This window comes from Varroa jacobsoni, unplaced genomic scaffold (genome assembly GCF_002532875.2).
Source record: "Varroa jacobsoni isolate VJ856 unplaced genomic scaffold, vjacob_1.0 scaffold_1273, whole genome shotgun sequence".
Taxonomy (NCBI): Eukaryota; Metazoa; Arthropoda; class Arachnida; order Mesostigmata; family Varroidae; genus Varroa; species Varroa jacobsoni.
The window spans coordinates 130,510-144,416 of record NW_019214175.1 but is presented as its reverse complement, the minus strand read 5'-3'; the positions used below and the strand labels follow the sequence as shown (position 1 = coordinate 144,416).

At 44.1% G+C, this 13,907-nt stretch overlaps 1 protein-coding gene across 20 annotated transcripts in view; it reads right to left on the bottom strand.

Moving 5' to 3' along the window:
• The window catches only part of LOC111268282 (uncharacterized), a 140,651-nt gene continuing 126,744 nt past the window's right edge, over positions 1-13,907 (bottom strand). For 19 of the 20 annotated variants that reach the window (XM_086971618.1, XM_086971621.1, XM_086971616.1 and 16 more), the window contains 3 exons: positions 7,337-10,288; positions 3,871-3,925; positions 1-3,404 (listed from right to left, as the gene is read on the bottom strand). In XM_086971618.1, coding sequence (XP_086827744.1) covers positions 3,254-3,404; positions 3,871-3,925; positions 7,337-10,288 — 3,158 coding nt within the window. In that variant the 3' untranslated portion in view covers positions 1-3,253. The remainder of the gene's footprint in view (positions 3,405-3,870; positions 3,926-7,336; positions 10,289-13,907) is intronic. The other variant, XM_086971635.1, reaches the window with a different exon arrangement.

Here is a 13,907-nt window from a genome sequence, read left to right as displayed (position 1 = left end):
TTTCTTTATTTTGTGTGCTATGATTTTATTTAGTTTTGCGTTCATCCTTTACCTGTGCTTTTCAACGTCATTGTGAGCCTAATGTAGCTCGACGGAAGCCTGTTTAAAGTAGCGCCTGTGTCCGGCGACTAAAACGAAACAGAGGAATAGTCATTTGACAATTCTCTTGCTGCTTTCGTATGCGTATCCTTTCGTGTTTGTAGGAAGCTTCTGAATCAATGCTTGTCTCATTTGATTTCATCTACAGAAAGGCACGGTGCATGAAGAAGCCCAGTGCAGGTGGACCACACGGTCAATTAGCACTATCGCGTTCTTCTCCTCAGACTCTATTATCACCATGCATCGTAATTCATTCACTTCATATATATATATATATATATATATATATATGAATTAGTATCATTTTGCCATAGCAGTAATCGTAGCGAAGGGTAGTAACTGATAGAGGATTCATTACCAACAAAAGGTAATAATCTATTGCAACTAGGTTAGGACGCTCGTGTCACCCTGTTTCTGCACTTAATTACGTAGCTGTCATGGTGGTTCGTTCAACTGACAGCGTTCCTCTTTTATCCTGAACGAATAGACAGGTCTGTATTGTCTTACGGGTGTTTTCGCAATACGCTCGTTGTCCACTGCCCCGTTTGGTAAGCATGTTTCAAAGAGAAATTGCCTGTGTCAAAATTTCTTCAAACTCAAAACACATGACATATGCTTTAATTATGCCCTTGTCCTGTTACTTTATTTCGTCGCTATTATTATTAAAGGCAAGATCAGAGGTACACTATTACTTCTACGAGTCTCGCTCGTCATTAAACGCATAGTTTTTAATCATCAAGTAGTTCATATATTAATCTTAGTTTTGCTATTACGAGTATATTGTTCTGTCATCAAACACTGTTCTTCACTTTAACCTACTGTTATTCATTTGCAATTTGCTACCTTTCATCAACCCGCGCACAAATTACTTCTCCTCGTAATTTCCTAGTTTAGTTTTACTCAAGTCATGACATTTTCCTCCGCTTGTCATGTCCACTATATGAGCGTACAAATGGGCCTGGGTTATTTACGACCAAAATGTTGAACAAAAAACAATACGCCGTCTCGTTTGTGGGGAAGCGCGCCTGGATCGTGTCCCATTCACAGAAACGACCGTCATCGATCGTTGTTCTTCTATATTGCATCATCTTGTGCGAAAAATGCTTTTTTTTTTTCAACGCTTGTAAGTGTGGCTAGCTTTTCACGGCTGTATCCTGCTGCGAAGTGTGCACGGCTTCTATATTCCCTTTGCAAATGTTGTCGCCATCATTCGCACAGTGGATGTTCTTAACGTACCAGATAGCGTTTTGTCGGGTAGAATTATCGATTATATGAATTTTCGGCATACCGTTACGACATCGATTTTCAGCAGGGTAATAAAGTTTGTGCTGAACGTCTTGCGGTGGGGGGCAGAACGGGGCTTCTTTTATGCTGTTGTTATCGTATTGTCGTATTAGCTATTGTTGTTGATCTTATTATTTATATTCTGAATGATGTTTATTTTCGAATTGTTGTAACGGCAGTATTTTTTTCGATTACGATGTTCGCAGAGCGCTGATAATATCCTTTCGATTCAAAGGTGCTTAGCAGACGGCCCTGACAAAGTGCGTATATTGACCTAGCTTTGTCATCCCATCAAGATGCGTGGTCAAACACATAGTATTATAACCACGTCATTAACCGTTATCATCACTTAGCAGCGATTATAAACACGTCTTTTTCAAGATAGATAATATTAGACAGTATTAGCTTATAACTAACTAACGCTTCTAGCCGAACATAGTTGAAGCATTATGCTCGTTCTTCCTTCTGCTTGACAATGGCACCCCTAATTTCTTTCACTTTGTCAAGCTTCTCTTATCCGAACCCGGCTCAATCTCTCAGCTTCATTCACGCCTCGGCTACAACACACACTTCAAACCCTCCCGCACACTAAACTCACGTGGATTCAGTCGTCATTTCTTTTTAATGGAGTTCAATATATGACATAGATATTATGAAGACTATTGGTTTGTCATACTACAGTTTCATGTCTTTAACGTTTATATTTTCTTCCTGGACGCCTTGTCTATTACTGCCAGCTTATTTCGAACTCATCGAGCATAGAAATCTTTTCATTTCGAACCTCAACCATTGCTTTGCTTGTCCCCGTTCTATTCATTTACAGTCTCCCTAATATTCATACATCCGCTGTCAATGGGTATATCTTTGGCAGTATGAATGGTGAACTAATTCTCAAGAAAATCAATTAGATCATCATCATATTGAGGTGCCAATGTCGACAACAATCTGCCGGGCAAGACTGTAGTTTGCGCCATTGCGGCGAATACGTCCGGATCAATAGGGTGAACAAGGATAACGAGCGTTCGTAGCTAGGCAATGGCTGTCTTTAGTATTTTCATTTGTTTTACTTGTACAGGGTCCTCTGCTGAGCTGGATAGCGCTTCACTTTACACCAACTTCGATCCAGCTACTCACTCAGACTTATCGTGCCTTCCCACTCGGGATTACCTGGTGACACCTATCTAAGACCGCCGGGTGGCTTTTAAAGGAATCAGCCATCAAAAAACTTTTGGCGAGAGCAACAATGGAGCAACTGAAAGATAAAACCGATATTCAAAATAGGTAGGTTATTTTGATAAGAAAAACATCTCTAGCTGTGTGCACAATTATGTAGTAAATATATGTATTTATAATATATAGAATGTTACTGACATTCTGATGTTGGCATTATGTAGCTCGTTATCTTGTTTCTATTTGTATATGTTAGAGCAAAGCGAATTCTTCTTAATGTTACGGATATTCAGTTGATTTAAATAAGGGTAGTGGGAGGGGGGAATGGAGATGGAGGGGAAGGGGTTCCATGTATCTGGTGTTCACTAGACGTTTGGTTATTTTAGTTGTACGTCGCATATCATTTCTGTTGACGCGTTTTTGTCTCATACTTCTATGCGACGTCACCTCCGAAGACGTTCATCCGTAATGCCGTTTCAGCCAATGACTAGGTCTTCTTCCATCGGGAAAGGACCAACCATCCGCTCAGGTCGTTCAACAGGTAGATACAGTGGCAGTTGTAGTACGGATCTAGGTTCCGCTCGATTGTTGGTTACAGGTGACCGCTGGTGTTGGCGCCATTGGGTGCGGTTAACGTCCAATGCAACATGCCGTCTGGCAATGCATTTGCAGCTGTTGTTATTTCTGGTGCTGCAACCGTTTAGCTTCGGGTCTCCGTTTTTTCGACATGTTGCTTCCCGTCTGGACCCGTAGTGACCTTGTGTGTCGTGGTGATCGTTGCGGTTTTTTCGTGTGGATAGCCTTCTGAATCGTGTTCGATTTCCGTCACTGTTCTAGTAGTCACGTTTGTGCTATAGAAATGATTGCAGAAATAACGATGACGCGGGCAGAAGTACCACGTGACGCAAACAGATGCCATTGAAGAAAATGCAACGGACGTATTAGACAAGAAAGCCATCCAGAAGAAAACGATGAAATGAGTAGTTTATTATGGCTACGTGTCACTTGAATTGTTTGAGTTCGGTCGGTACAACATCGATGCAACAATATAAACGGGATATGGTAATTGTATTACTAAGCTTGTCTATGCATTATCCTGATAGCTTTGTTACTCGATTTGCCTTAAGCAAATATTGTCACCTCTTCAAGTTAACTGTGTCTCCAATAGTAGATGTCGCCCAAAAATTGAGATCCCTAGGACACTGCTATGGGAGCCACGAGGTGTGTGCATATTCACACAAATAGAAATCTTTCTTGTTTTTTTTATAGGGGAGGCCTTGGATGAGCAACGGAAGTGCGGTTTCGTACAGAACTTACTGAGTAGTAGAGAGTGACTCGGCTGCCGTCATCATCTCGTCGAGCAGTTGACTTCCTGCAAAGTCAAGGCAGAAGCATTCGTTGTGGTGCTCGAATGGGGGCTAACTGGATACTAGTGTTGCAATTAGCGGGAAAAATGAATCGATCATTCCTAATAACTATAAATAGAACGTCTGGCAACCGTAAAGACACCGTTTAGCGAACAGTGAAGGACCAATAAGCAATACAATAACGCTATTATTGCATTAGGGTTCTTAACACAGGCAATACATTAGAAGGAGATGCCAGTGTAACTGGCCATTGATTAAGACCAATTTACTGTATCAATAGCTTTGTTTATATTTGTCGCTATTACTATTAGTACGCTTTGTGCATCCTATACATATATGTTCCGACGTGAACAAGGTCCCATTATATATATAGACCTTGTTTACGTCAGAATGTAAGCAAGGTTAATGGATAGGTAATGGATACGAAAACAGTGTACCGCAAGACTTTTCCTTTGCTCCATACTCTTGTACTTGTGTACACCGCTTTCTCAGTTCACCTCAGCCGCTGTCGAATGTTATCCCGTTGTTTTTCTTTAATTATGTTTTTCATCGTCCATGAGCAGTTGGCATGCAGGTAGTAGTATTCCATTTAGCAATGAAAACAATGATAATAGTAGCATAACAAGCATCGATAGTAAGGAAAAAACCAACGTTATAATGAAGTTATTGCGGTACTTAGGACTTAGTTACTGCCTAGAAATTGTATGACAGGTCTCTAGCCGTTCGGAGGCAGCAGAAGCGAACAAAACTTTGGATGCAGGAGAAAAAGCTTTGGAAAAGGACTTAGCAGCGTACAAAGGCGTTGATATGGCATTGAAGACTTGAAGGTTCAAAAATAAGAACAATTGTTGTGCGATCGGTCACTCACCTCAGTTGCCCTCTCTGTTTGTTACGCATACTCTGTGCCTGTTTCCAAAACTGAGCAAAGGTTCGATCTCGAAGAAGCACGCTACAGAAGAATGCTAACTCATCGTCGCCAACTCATCAATATTGTTTCTTCGTTTGTTTCATTATGTATGGACAGTTGTTATTTTTTGATAGAAAAAACATCAAGTCAATTGATGGTCGACGCCCTTCGATCTTGCAGAAGCGATAATAGGTCAAAAAAATTGCTCAGATTAGAGAAATCTTTACCGTACTGCGCCCGAATGAGACTGGAGATTACACGCGCCGGCGTTATGAGCTTTGCAAAGCCTGACCCACTAAGTTGTTTCGTGTGCCAGTACGGCATCGTCATGGCCATTTGATCAGCTATCGCTCTCTGTCATTACCAGCTGCGTTGCTCGACTATGGTAACAGAGTCCTACAGCTGCAGCAGTATCGCCATTTCGACTGCATAACATGCGTATATTTATTCATATCAGCAAATTGCACAAACCGAGGCAATAACAACCGAGTCAGCTAATTAGGAAGGGTACCACAAGGAATATGTGCAAACATGCTTGTACACCCAGCGATTCCTCCGCACGAGATGCTTGCAGACTTAGCATGTGATCAACAGAAACGACTAACAGCAACGAAAAAAGCCGAAGCGAAAAAAAAAACCCGAATTCTCTGTGCTGAATCTACCACCAGGTTCAACTTAGCCTTTAATGCCTATACGCAGACCGTATCACGGCATGAATGTAGACAGCTGGCCGGTAACGAAAGCTGAGACCTTAAGATATTACCGTTAGAAATACCACAAGGAGTAATTACTTGCGAATCCTCCGAACGCGCGGATGGTGTGTGGTGGATTCGAATCGGCAGAGCAGTTGTAAGAGAGAATTGGTGCTGGACCCATCGTTCATAGCTTGGCAGAGTACGTGATTCAATGATATACAAATATGCGGATATCTGCAGTTCGTATGACATTGGTCTCAGTTGGCCATTAGTGACTTAAGTTATTGGATGATATTCGGAATTTAGTCGTGCCTAAACGCGATGTTCACGAAAATCGGTACCGAAAAGCGAAGAAATGTAAGATATCTCCAGAATATCATTAAAAAGAGACAATAGAGATTGCGCGGTTACGGGTACTGCCAACAGGTAGGATCGATTTTAAACGGAACTTTGACTTTTGGAGAAGCGAGGTGTCTACACTAGCAAACTTCTACGATGGAACTAATATGCCCGTATTATCATTGCCTCGTTCGTGTTTTATTCTCCGTTAGGAATCGTGGAAATAATATTTTCGGTGATTTCAGCGTTCGTGGAAAGAGCGTAGAGCTTTCTGAGTCGTTTCGGGTCAGAACGTTTCTACATAGCCAAGGGCCTGGTGGTTTCTTCCTGTACGTATCGACCACTGCCTCGTATCGACTATTCACCTCCGTGCAACCTTACTAACCCTAATGTCTGCACCCTATTCCGCCCAAGCCAAATCCCGAAACGACCGAACGGGAACCTAGTGCCCATTGCAGTCAACCCCAAAATGCTACCGTAACCAACGATGGTGAGACGCAGTATTCGTTGACATTGATGCCCCACGAAGGGGCGACACGAACGGTACAATAATAGCCACTACACAGAAACCGATAAAGCCAATAGAGAAAGGAGGAAAATGACCAGTTAAACAACAAATATGATCTAGGGTAACAAATTATATGCGCAGTATATGCGAAATAAAAAAAAAATGCAAAACATTAAATTAAACGAAAAATGGGAAAATTAACAACGAAAAAAAACAAACGAAAAGCTGGGTCAACAAAATGTACCCAACGGCAAGATGCTTGCGGCGAGCATATAAAACGATCAATTGTCTCGCAATCAGAAAACAACAACAACAACAACAACAACAGCTTCAAATTGCATCTATATTATTATATCGTCAACATATCATGATCATTCTATTCGATATTTATTATAATATGGCTGCCGTTACACTAATTACTTTCAACGCATACAGACGTATAAAAGTGGAGTATTTGCACTGCTACAGATGTGTAACGAGCAACGATATAAGCACAGCGGTATCAAATGCTTGAAACGGAAAAGTACGAGAGCGTTACACAAAAAATTTTCGGTATTTAACCATTACGCGGACGTATGAATATAAACAGACGAGAAAATTCACCTATTTACTAGATGCGATGAATTAATAGTGAAAATAAATAAACACCAGTTATACTATATACGCTACTATATAGAAAAGAATATATATATATATACACATACATGGAGCGTTGTTTGTGGATGCTCGGTAAATTCTGTGGGTGACAAGTGGGTGGGTGCTTAGGGTGTATAAGTGCAAAAAGAAAGAGGCGAGGTTCGCGCAAAAAATTTCCAACATAAACAACGACAACAACAGGTACTAATTAATAAGTGGCCAATAGAATGAAGTAATAATCAGTGATGGTAGAAGAAAAAATGTAGTTGTATTAGCTATGAGAATGCGCATATAAAGGGTAAATGAGAAAGAGATCAAGTCAATATTCTACCTTGCGTTTGCTTGCAGTCTGCGAATGTTGTCGAGGTGTCGCCGGAAGTGCTGCTCGGCATCACAGAAGAGGCAGTAGGAGCCGTGGTTGTAAATGCTGTTGCGGCAGAAGAAGATTGCTTGGGGATATTTGCGCCGGGACTGCTACTCGCGCCAACCGGCCGCTGTTGTTGCAAAGCCATCATAAGTGAGACATTGGCTTCTACGCAGGGACCCTTCAACTCTGGACTGACCAACGGCGACGTTCGCTTCTCGATGAGGTAGTCGACCGTCGATTCCGCAAACGAAGTTGAACCGGGAATTATTGTCCTGGTGCTGCTGACCGCCGTAGGGCTAACCGCTGTAGTAGTTTGGCCAACGGCAGGAATCATCGAATAGTCGTCGTCACTGTGAAACAGTCCAGAGTCCGGTTGGTCGCTGCCGATGATCGTCGTACTGTGGTCTCCTGCCGACTGACTACGTGGACTCGTTGTGGTTGTCGTGGCTATACTTATATAGCCGCCCTGGCCTGGCGTGTCCTGACCAATCGGACTGCCTGAGGCGGATAGCTCTCGGAACTCGTCCGCGTCGCCCGTTGTCACAATCATCTTCGTGACAGTCGTTCGGGTTGTCAAGGTCGTACCTCCATCGTTGCTGTGGCTAATTGTCTTCTGCACGGTGACCGTGGGTGACATGCTCAAGACGCGTTCGCCTAGAACTTCGCCACTACCCGAACCTTCCTTGCCCTCGTAAAACGAATCCCATTCTCCAATCTCTTTGACTTCGTGCAGCGAATCATACAGCGCGGCCTCGCCGCCATGAGAATGCGACAAAGAATCCGGAAAATCAGGAGTCTGTACCTGGGCCAACGAGTCCGGCTCGATGCCCTTATCCTCATCTTGGCTAGCCTCACGTTTATGATGCTGTTCAATCTCTTCGATCAGACTGTCCAGCAGCGATTCATTGCCTCCGTCCTCGTAAGATCCACTCTCGCCCCCCACGCCTGCTGCCGTTGATACTTTTGGGATTACTATCTGGACCCCTGAAGTTACTACATCTGCGCTAGCACTCACTACGTTGGGCTGCCGGGAGCTCTGCAAACTGCCGGTGGAGCATTGGAGCTCCGTCACGACGGCCGAATCTGGGCTTCCTTCGGAAAGCGACGCGTTCGCCTCGAGGTCTGGGTTGAGACCCAGGTTGAGCTGAGAGGAAAACATCTCAATTTCCTGTTCCCGGATGACAGCCATCGCCCTATCGGGCTCTGACTGTTGAACGCTTCCCTGCAGACCCTCCAAATGTATCTCGCGTTCCAAACGTTCAAAATCGGCTGGCTGCTGGCCCCCAGCGCTTAGAGCGGCGGGAAGAAGGTCACCTGCCAGTCTACTGCCGCTGCTGGTTCCTGCCGATCCAGACCCCGCCAGGCCGGACATACTACCCTGAAGACCTTGCGTTGGCGGCAAGCTTCCCGTCAGGTGACTACTCGACTCGAGGCTCGATGCGACACTATTCTTGGATTGCGCCATTTCCGCTTCCAGCCTTTCGAACTCTTGGAGCGAGCAAACACTCATATCATCTCGCTCACTGCCTCTGCCCAACGACCTCTTCATTGAGGCGGAATCCGCGTCCGGAGTGCTCCCGTGGTCATCCAGAATCGGACTAAGCCTCTTCCTTCTCAGCATTCCCACGGTCTTGTCGCTGTGATAACCAGCCTCATAATCTTCGTCGTCCACTTCGGTCATGTCGGTCATCCCACTGCTAGGAAGTCCGTACGGATACCGCCGAAGAAGCTCCTCCATGGGGCTACTGCTCTCGTCTCCTTGTGGCTGACCGCTTTGCTGTTGCGAAACATGCTGTTGAGACGCGGTCACATCGCCAAGCGCTAGCTCTCGGGGCGGGCTTTGCTTGGGCGCATCGGCCCATAAGCCCTCCCGGGGCCGTTCAGTGCTCACAGGTCCAATTGGCGATTCAAGGATGGTATCGCTCGCATCCGATAACTCGCCACCAACCCCGCCTGTTGTTGCTGTCGAGAAATGACTGGCCGAATGTTCTGACCCATCAGAGATCGTCGACTGCGTTGAGGTCTGCGCGGTTTTGTACGTTGAGGATGTCGTTGAGACAGACAACTTCGATCCTTGCGACGCTGTCTCGTACTCGGTCGACGTATGGGTAGCGGTCGTCGTTGACGAAATCGGCTCAGATGATGAAGCAAACTGCCGCCGTTCCGAGTCACCTTTTTCCGAGGACTCTTCAGACAAATAGCTTTGCCTCTTCTCCTGATCGCCGCTACTGCCCTCAGTAGAACCCCCATCTTGCTGTTGCTGCGGCATGGAACGCCGCATGCGAACTACTACTCCGTCCCCACATTCAGCCTCTTTGCTTAGCGACTTTCTATCACTGCCCATCGCATTATCATTAAATCCATCGTCACTTCGGTTAGCTTCATCATCATCATCGTCGTCTGAAGCCGAATGTGTGATATCCTGCGAAAGGGTGGACTCGTCTCGGGACTCCTGCTTGAGCATGGAGCCCTTGACTAGCTGGACCGTGTCCGAGGACCCGGTCATTGACGTCGTCGACGTGGTGACGGTGGTTTCGGTTATAGTCAACGCCTCAACGCTTGCTGCAAAGGTGCTTGCACGCTGGTCCATAACACTGCCGAACTCAACAGGCCCAACAACCGTTTGTCCTTGTTCCGACAGTTGCTGTGGGTGCGACGGCACATTACAGATGTGTTGTTGTCGTTGGACATGCTCCGACAATTCCGACACGAGGGTGTTCTCACCTGGCCGGAATTCGATGCGTGCTTCCGACGATGAGTCGTCTCGAAAGGCGACATTCTCAAATGCCATTGGACACTCGATTGAGGCCACTGCTATTGGCCTCATTTGGTGGTGTTGTTGCTGCTGCTGCGGTGTGTCGTTGTAGCTGATGTCCTCAGAAAGTCCTCTACTTCGCCCATCCTGGCCAGCGTGCTCTGTCGTAAAAACATTGATCAGTAAAGCCTTCCGCTGTCTGTTTGAGAGAGCTTTTATTGTTGTTGGATTGCTGATAGTAGAATGGAACTTGATTGAACTGACAGTTGTACTTCGGTATTTGTCTGTTTGCTGATAGTATTCGATTAAATCAGCTGTTCCTAACTTTCTCTCAACATAAACGGACTAACGTGAATTGAATTCTAATCAGGGTATCATGGGTACGAGCTGATCTGACCTACTAGCAGAACATTATCCTTTGCCCATAATGTAGCCTCGACATCAGATAATAAGAGCACAGTTATGACGAGGTAGAAGGATATCCCTTATCATCTATTATCTGATAGTTAGATAGAACAGCTTTTTTCGACATTTCCCAGCAATCGATAATGATTACTGACTGCAATCAATCATTTGCAATTGTAATGCTGACGAGCAATGAAAAACAATCAGTAAAACAATCGATATTGGTGCAAGTAATCTTGAAGTACAAAACGCAATGTTTGTGTGTTTGTCTGTGTAAGAGTGTATGGAAAACTTACATAACAGTAAAGCTAGAGAGCTAACTACAATACGATCCTAAAAATAGCGACAGCAATGAAATTAATAACGATAGCGATAGCAATAAAAACAATAGTAGTAACAGCTTTGGGGTAAACAACGGCAAATAGTTATCCTCTCTCGCTCGAGAGTAATGCTTACGAATAGCATTACGCAGTCGACACGGGCAAACGCAGCGACCAGCACCCCCATCTATGATGAGCTGATATTTACTAAGAGAATACTCCGAATGAAAACCCCCTGAGGAGCCTATATGGAAGGTTTGCTACAGAACCCACGGCCGGTTAGACGGAGTACGATACACCATGGGGCATCGGTTAAGATAATGTTATGGATGGAGCATATTAAAAGCGGACTGATTCAAGCTTATGGACAGCTGAGAGGTAAAGGTTAAACATCAAGCCATATCAGACATGCGTATACAACAATATAAGAAAATTGTCATTTTTTATCGGCGGGTTTTTGCTATTAGAGGTATAATTCGGTGGTACATTTAACGTCAAGCAGTGGTATTTAGCTAAGGAAACTCTACACTGCTGGGTAATGTACATGACATCTGTTGGTAAGGACAACATACACTAGGATGTATCTACGCACGGTAAAATAAAGACTGATGTAAAGTGTGTATAAGGGATAAACAAGGGAAAGTACCCTTTTAGGAAAAATCACTGAACCCAAAGGAACTCAAGGGAATAATAACTCGAGGGATTTCGGGATAAATGACCTTATAACAAGACCTCTATTTATGGATTCGCTGAGGTTGCAGCATATGGGATAGTTTTCTAGGATGTGCTTGATCGAAACGTATCACCAAAAGCGGCCACTCAAGTGCCTTGCTTTCGCGCCAAACAGTCGCCCGTTCCCGGCGCCAAAAGATAGTCATCCGCCATGTTCCCACCTTCACAGCTACTGGACTAAAAATAATGGAAGGAATTTTATATGATGTCATGACTTAGGGACAAACGTGCTTGAAATCACCATTCGCATCACATAAGTCATAGGGAAGCAATAATATATATATTGCTGCTGAAGTGGTGACAGTGAAAAGTGTCGAAACAGAGAGAGAAATAGAAAAAAATTAATATATACTGGACAATGTTAACGAATCGAAGTCAACTGAGCCGTAATCAGTTATAATTTAGGTTAGTCCATATCAATCCAAGTAGTCCAGCTAAAAATATGATTGAGTAACAAATAATACGAAATGGCGAGCATTCCAGTATAAAATACACACAACAGGGTGACTGGAAAGCATGTGACCAGGCTGCATCCTTTACACGTGTAGCCTATTATATATGTATTGTACGCGATAAAACAACGAAGACCTATCGAGGCAGACATGGAAATCGTGATTGGCTGAATAAGCTCTCCGTTTGCTGTGCTCATGACAATCAATCGTTTAGGGACATACGTTTCATTACGGTTTAAACTTTGGAGCAATCGAAGATTTGGGTGAGAGCTAATTTTCATGTTAGCGACACTGACCCGAGCCCCAAACACTGACACAAGATAGATCTATATTGGAGGCACAGGCCGAGCGACTTGAGCAGCTGGGGTCGATGAAATGCGCCAACGAAACTGAACGTATCGCTTTATTATTCAGAGTCGACCGATACCTACCGCAGATACGACAATTAAGTGTCTAATAAACACAATAGCCTAGAGATACGAATTCCTGTATGACCGCCGCGTTGCTAATCCAATCTACGGGCGGGCGTTACCTGACAAAAAAAATGTTTGTTTAGAAAGCTAGGCAGTTCAGTAGTGTCCATTCGTGTTTACACACATTTGTAGGGAGCGAGAGGATGCGGAAAACTGCTATAGAAATCAGCGAAACAGCATGAAAGACTTTGCCGTATTCTGTAATGGGTGTTTGTTCACTGTCGTATAACAACCCACTCGTGATCAAAATGAAGCCGGGGGACCTATGTTAACCTTTTCCACGCTGACGTCGTGCACCGATAAACTCTCTTGATTCCAGTTTAACAGTTACGACTGCTGACCCACGAAGGATGGACAAAGCGGATCGTCGTCGACTATCGCTCAGAGCACGATTACGTGACTGCGCATCACAAGTTTACCGATTTGCTAGCATAAGTTAGAACTTATCAACAATTGAAGACGAACACACATTTCTCGTTCAGTGGGCATATTTGGAAAAGGCTGGTTTGCAAACGATACTACAATTACCCAAAAGTGACATCGAAGTAAGCGTTCTAGCAGCGTTTCCGATCGGATCGTGTTCTTGTTTGATCGGAGTGGTGCGTTCTTGATAAAACATCGGTCTGAGATGCATATCTTTGTATGCACATGGTGTTTCGGCCAGTTATGACTACGAGCAACAACGGAACGCAGCTGTTGCAATGCTTCGAGAAAAGCAGACACCTGAATTGACGCGGGGGCGGTCGTTGAAAAACAGTGCTCTATACCATAGGCTATGTCGATTTTATCGGCTCGTTAAGTTTTGTGTATTACTATTAGCTAATATGACAACATGTATAGATATATTAACTTTCTAAAAGGAAAGAAACAAAGAGCTTGTTATTTCAGAGAACAAGTCGTACGAAGGCAAGAATTGCTCGCGAATGTTGACACTTGCTTTTAGCTGTCAAGGGCAACCGAAAAGAATTGCGAAAGAAGGGTGTTATCAGATGCCATCGAACCGGGTGAGTGCCAAATTATAGATGATAGAAGAAATCAATAAAGCCTCAGTATGCAGTAAAGGGCAAAGCATAGAATCGGAATACTCGTGTATAGTTAGTTAGCTTGTTGAGATTTTTAGATTTTCAGCTTTAAATCGATCGCATTGTATCATCGTTTTAGCAATATCATTGCGTCTACAGAACAAGCGTGTACGCTACCAACTGCGAGTTCGGGCCTCGGATTTTTTTGTTTATTCGGACCTATTTTTTACGAAAAAGAGATGTAGCAAATTCTTTGAAAAATAGCTCTTTCTCAGATTCTTCTTTTAGCTTTGGATCCTTTGAATTCGTTCATGCTCAGTTCTGCTTTCGTTCGTGTTCTTGATGATCTCCATCTACTTTCTGCTTGCTTACTCGT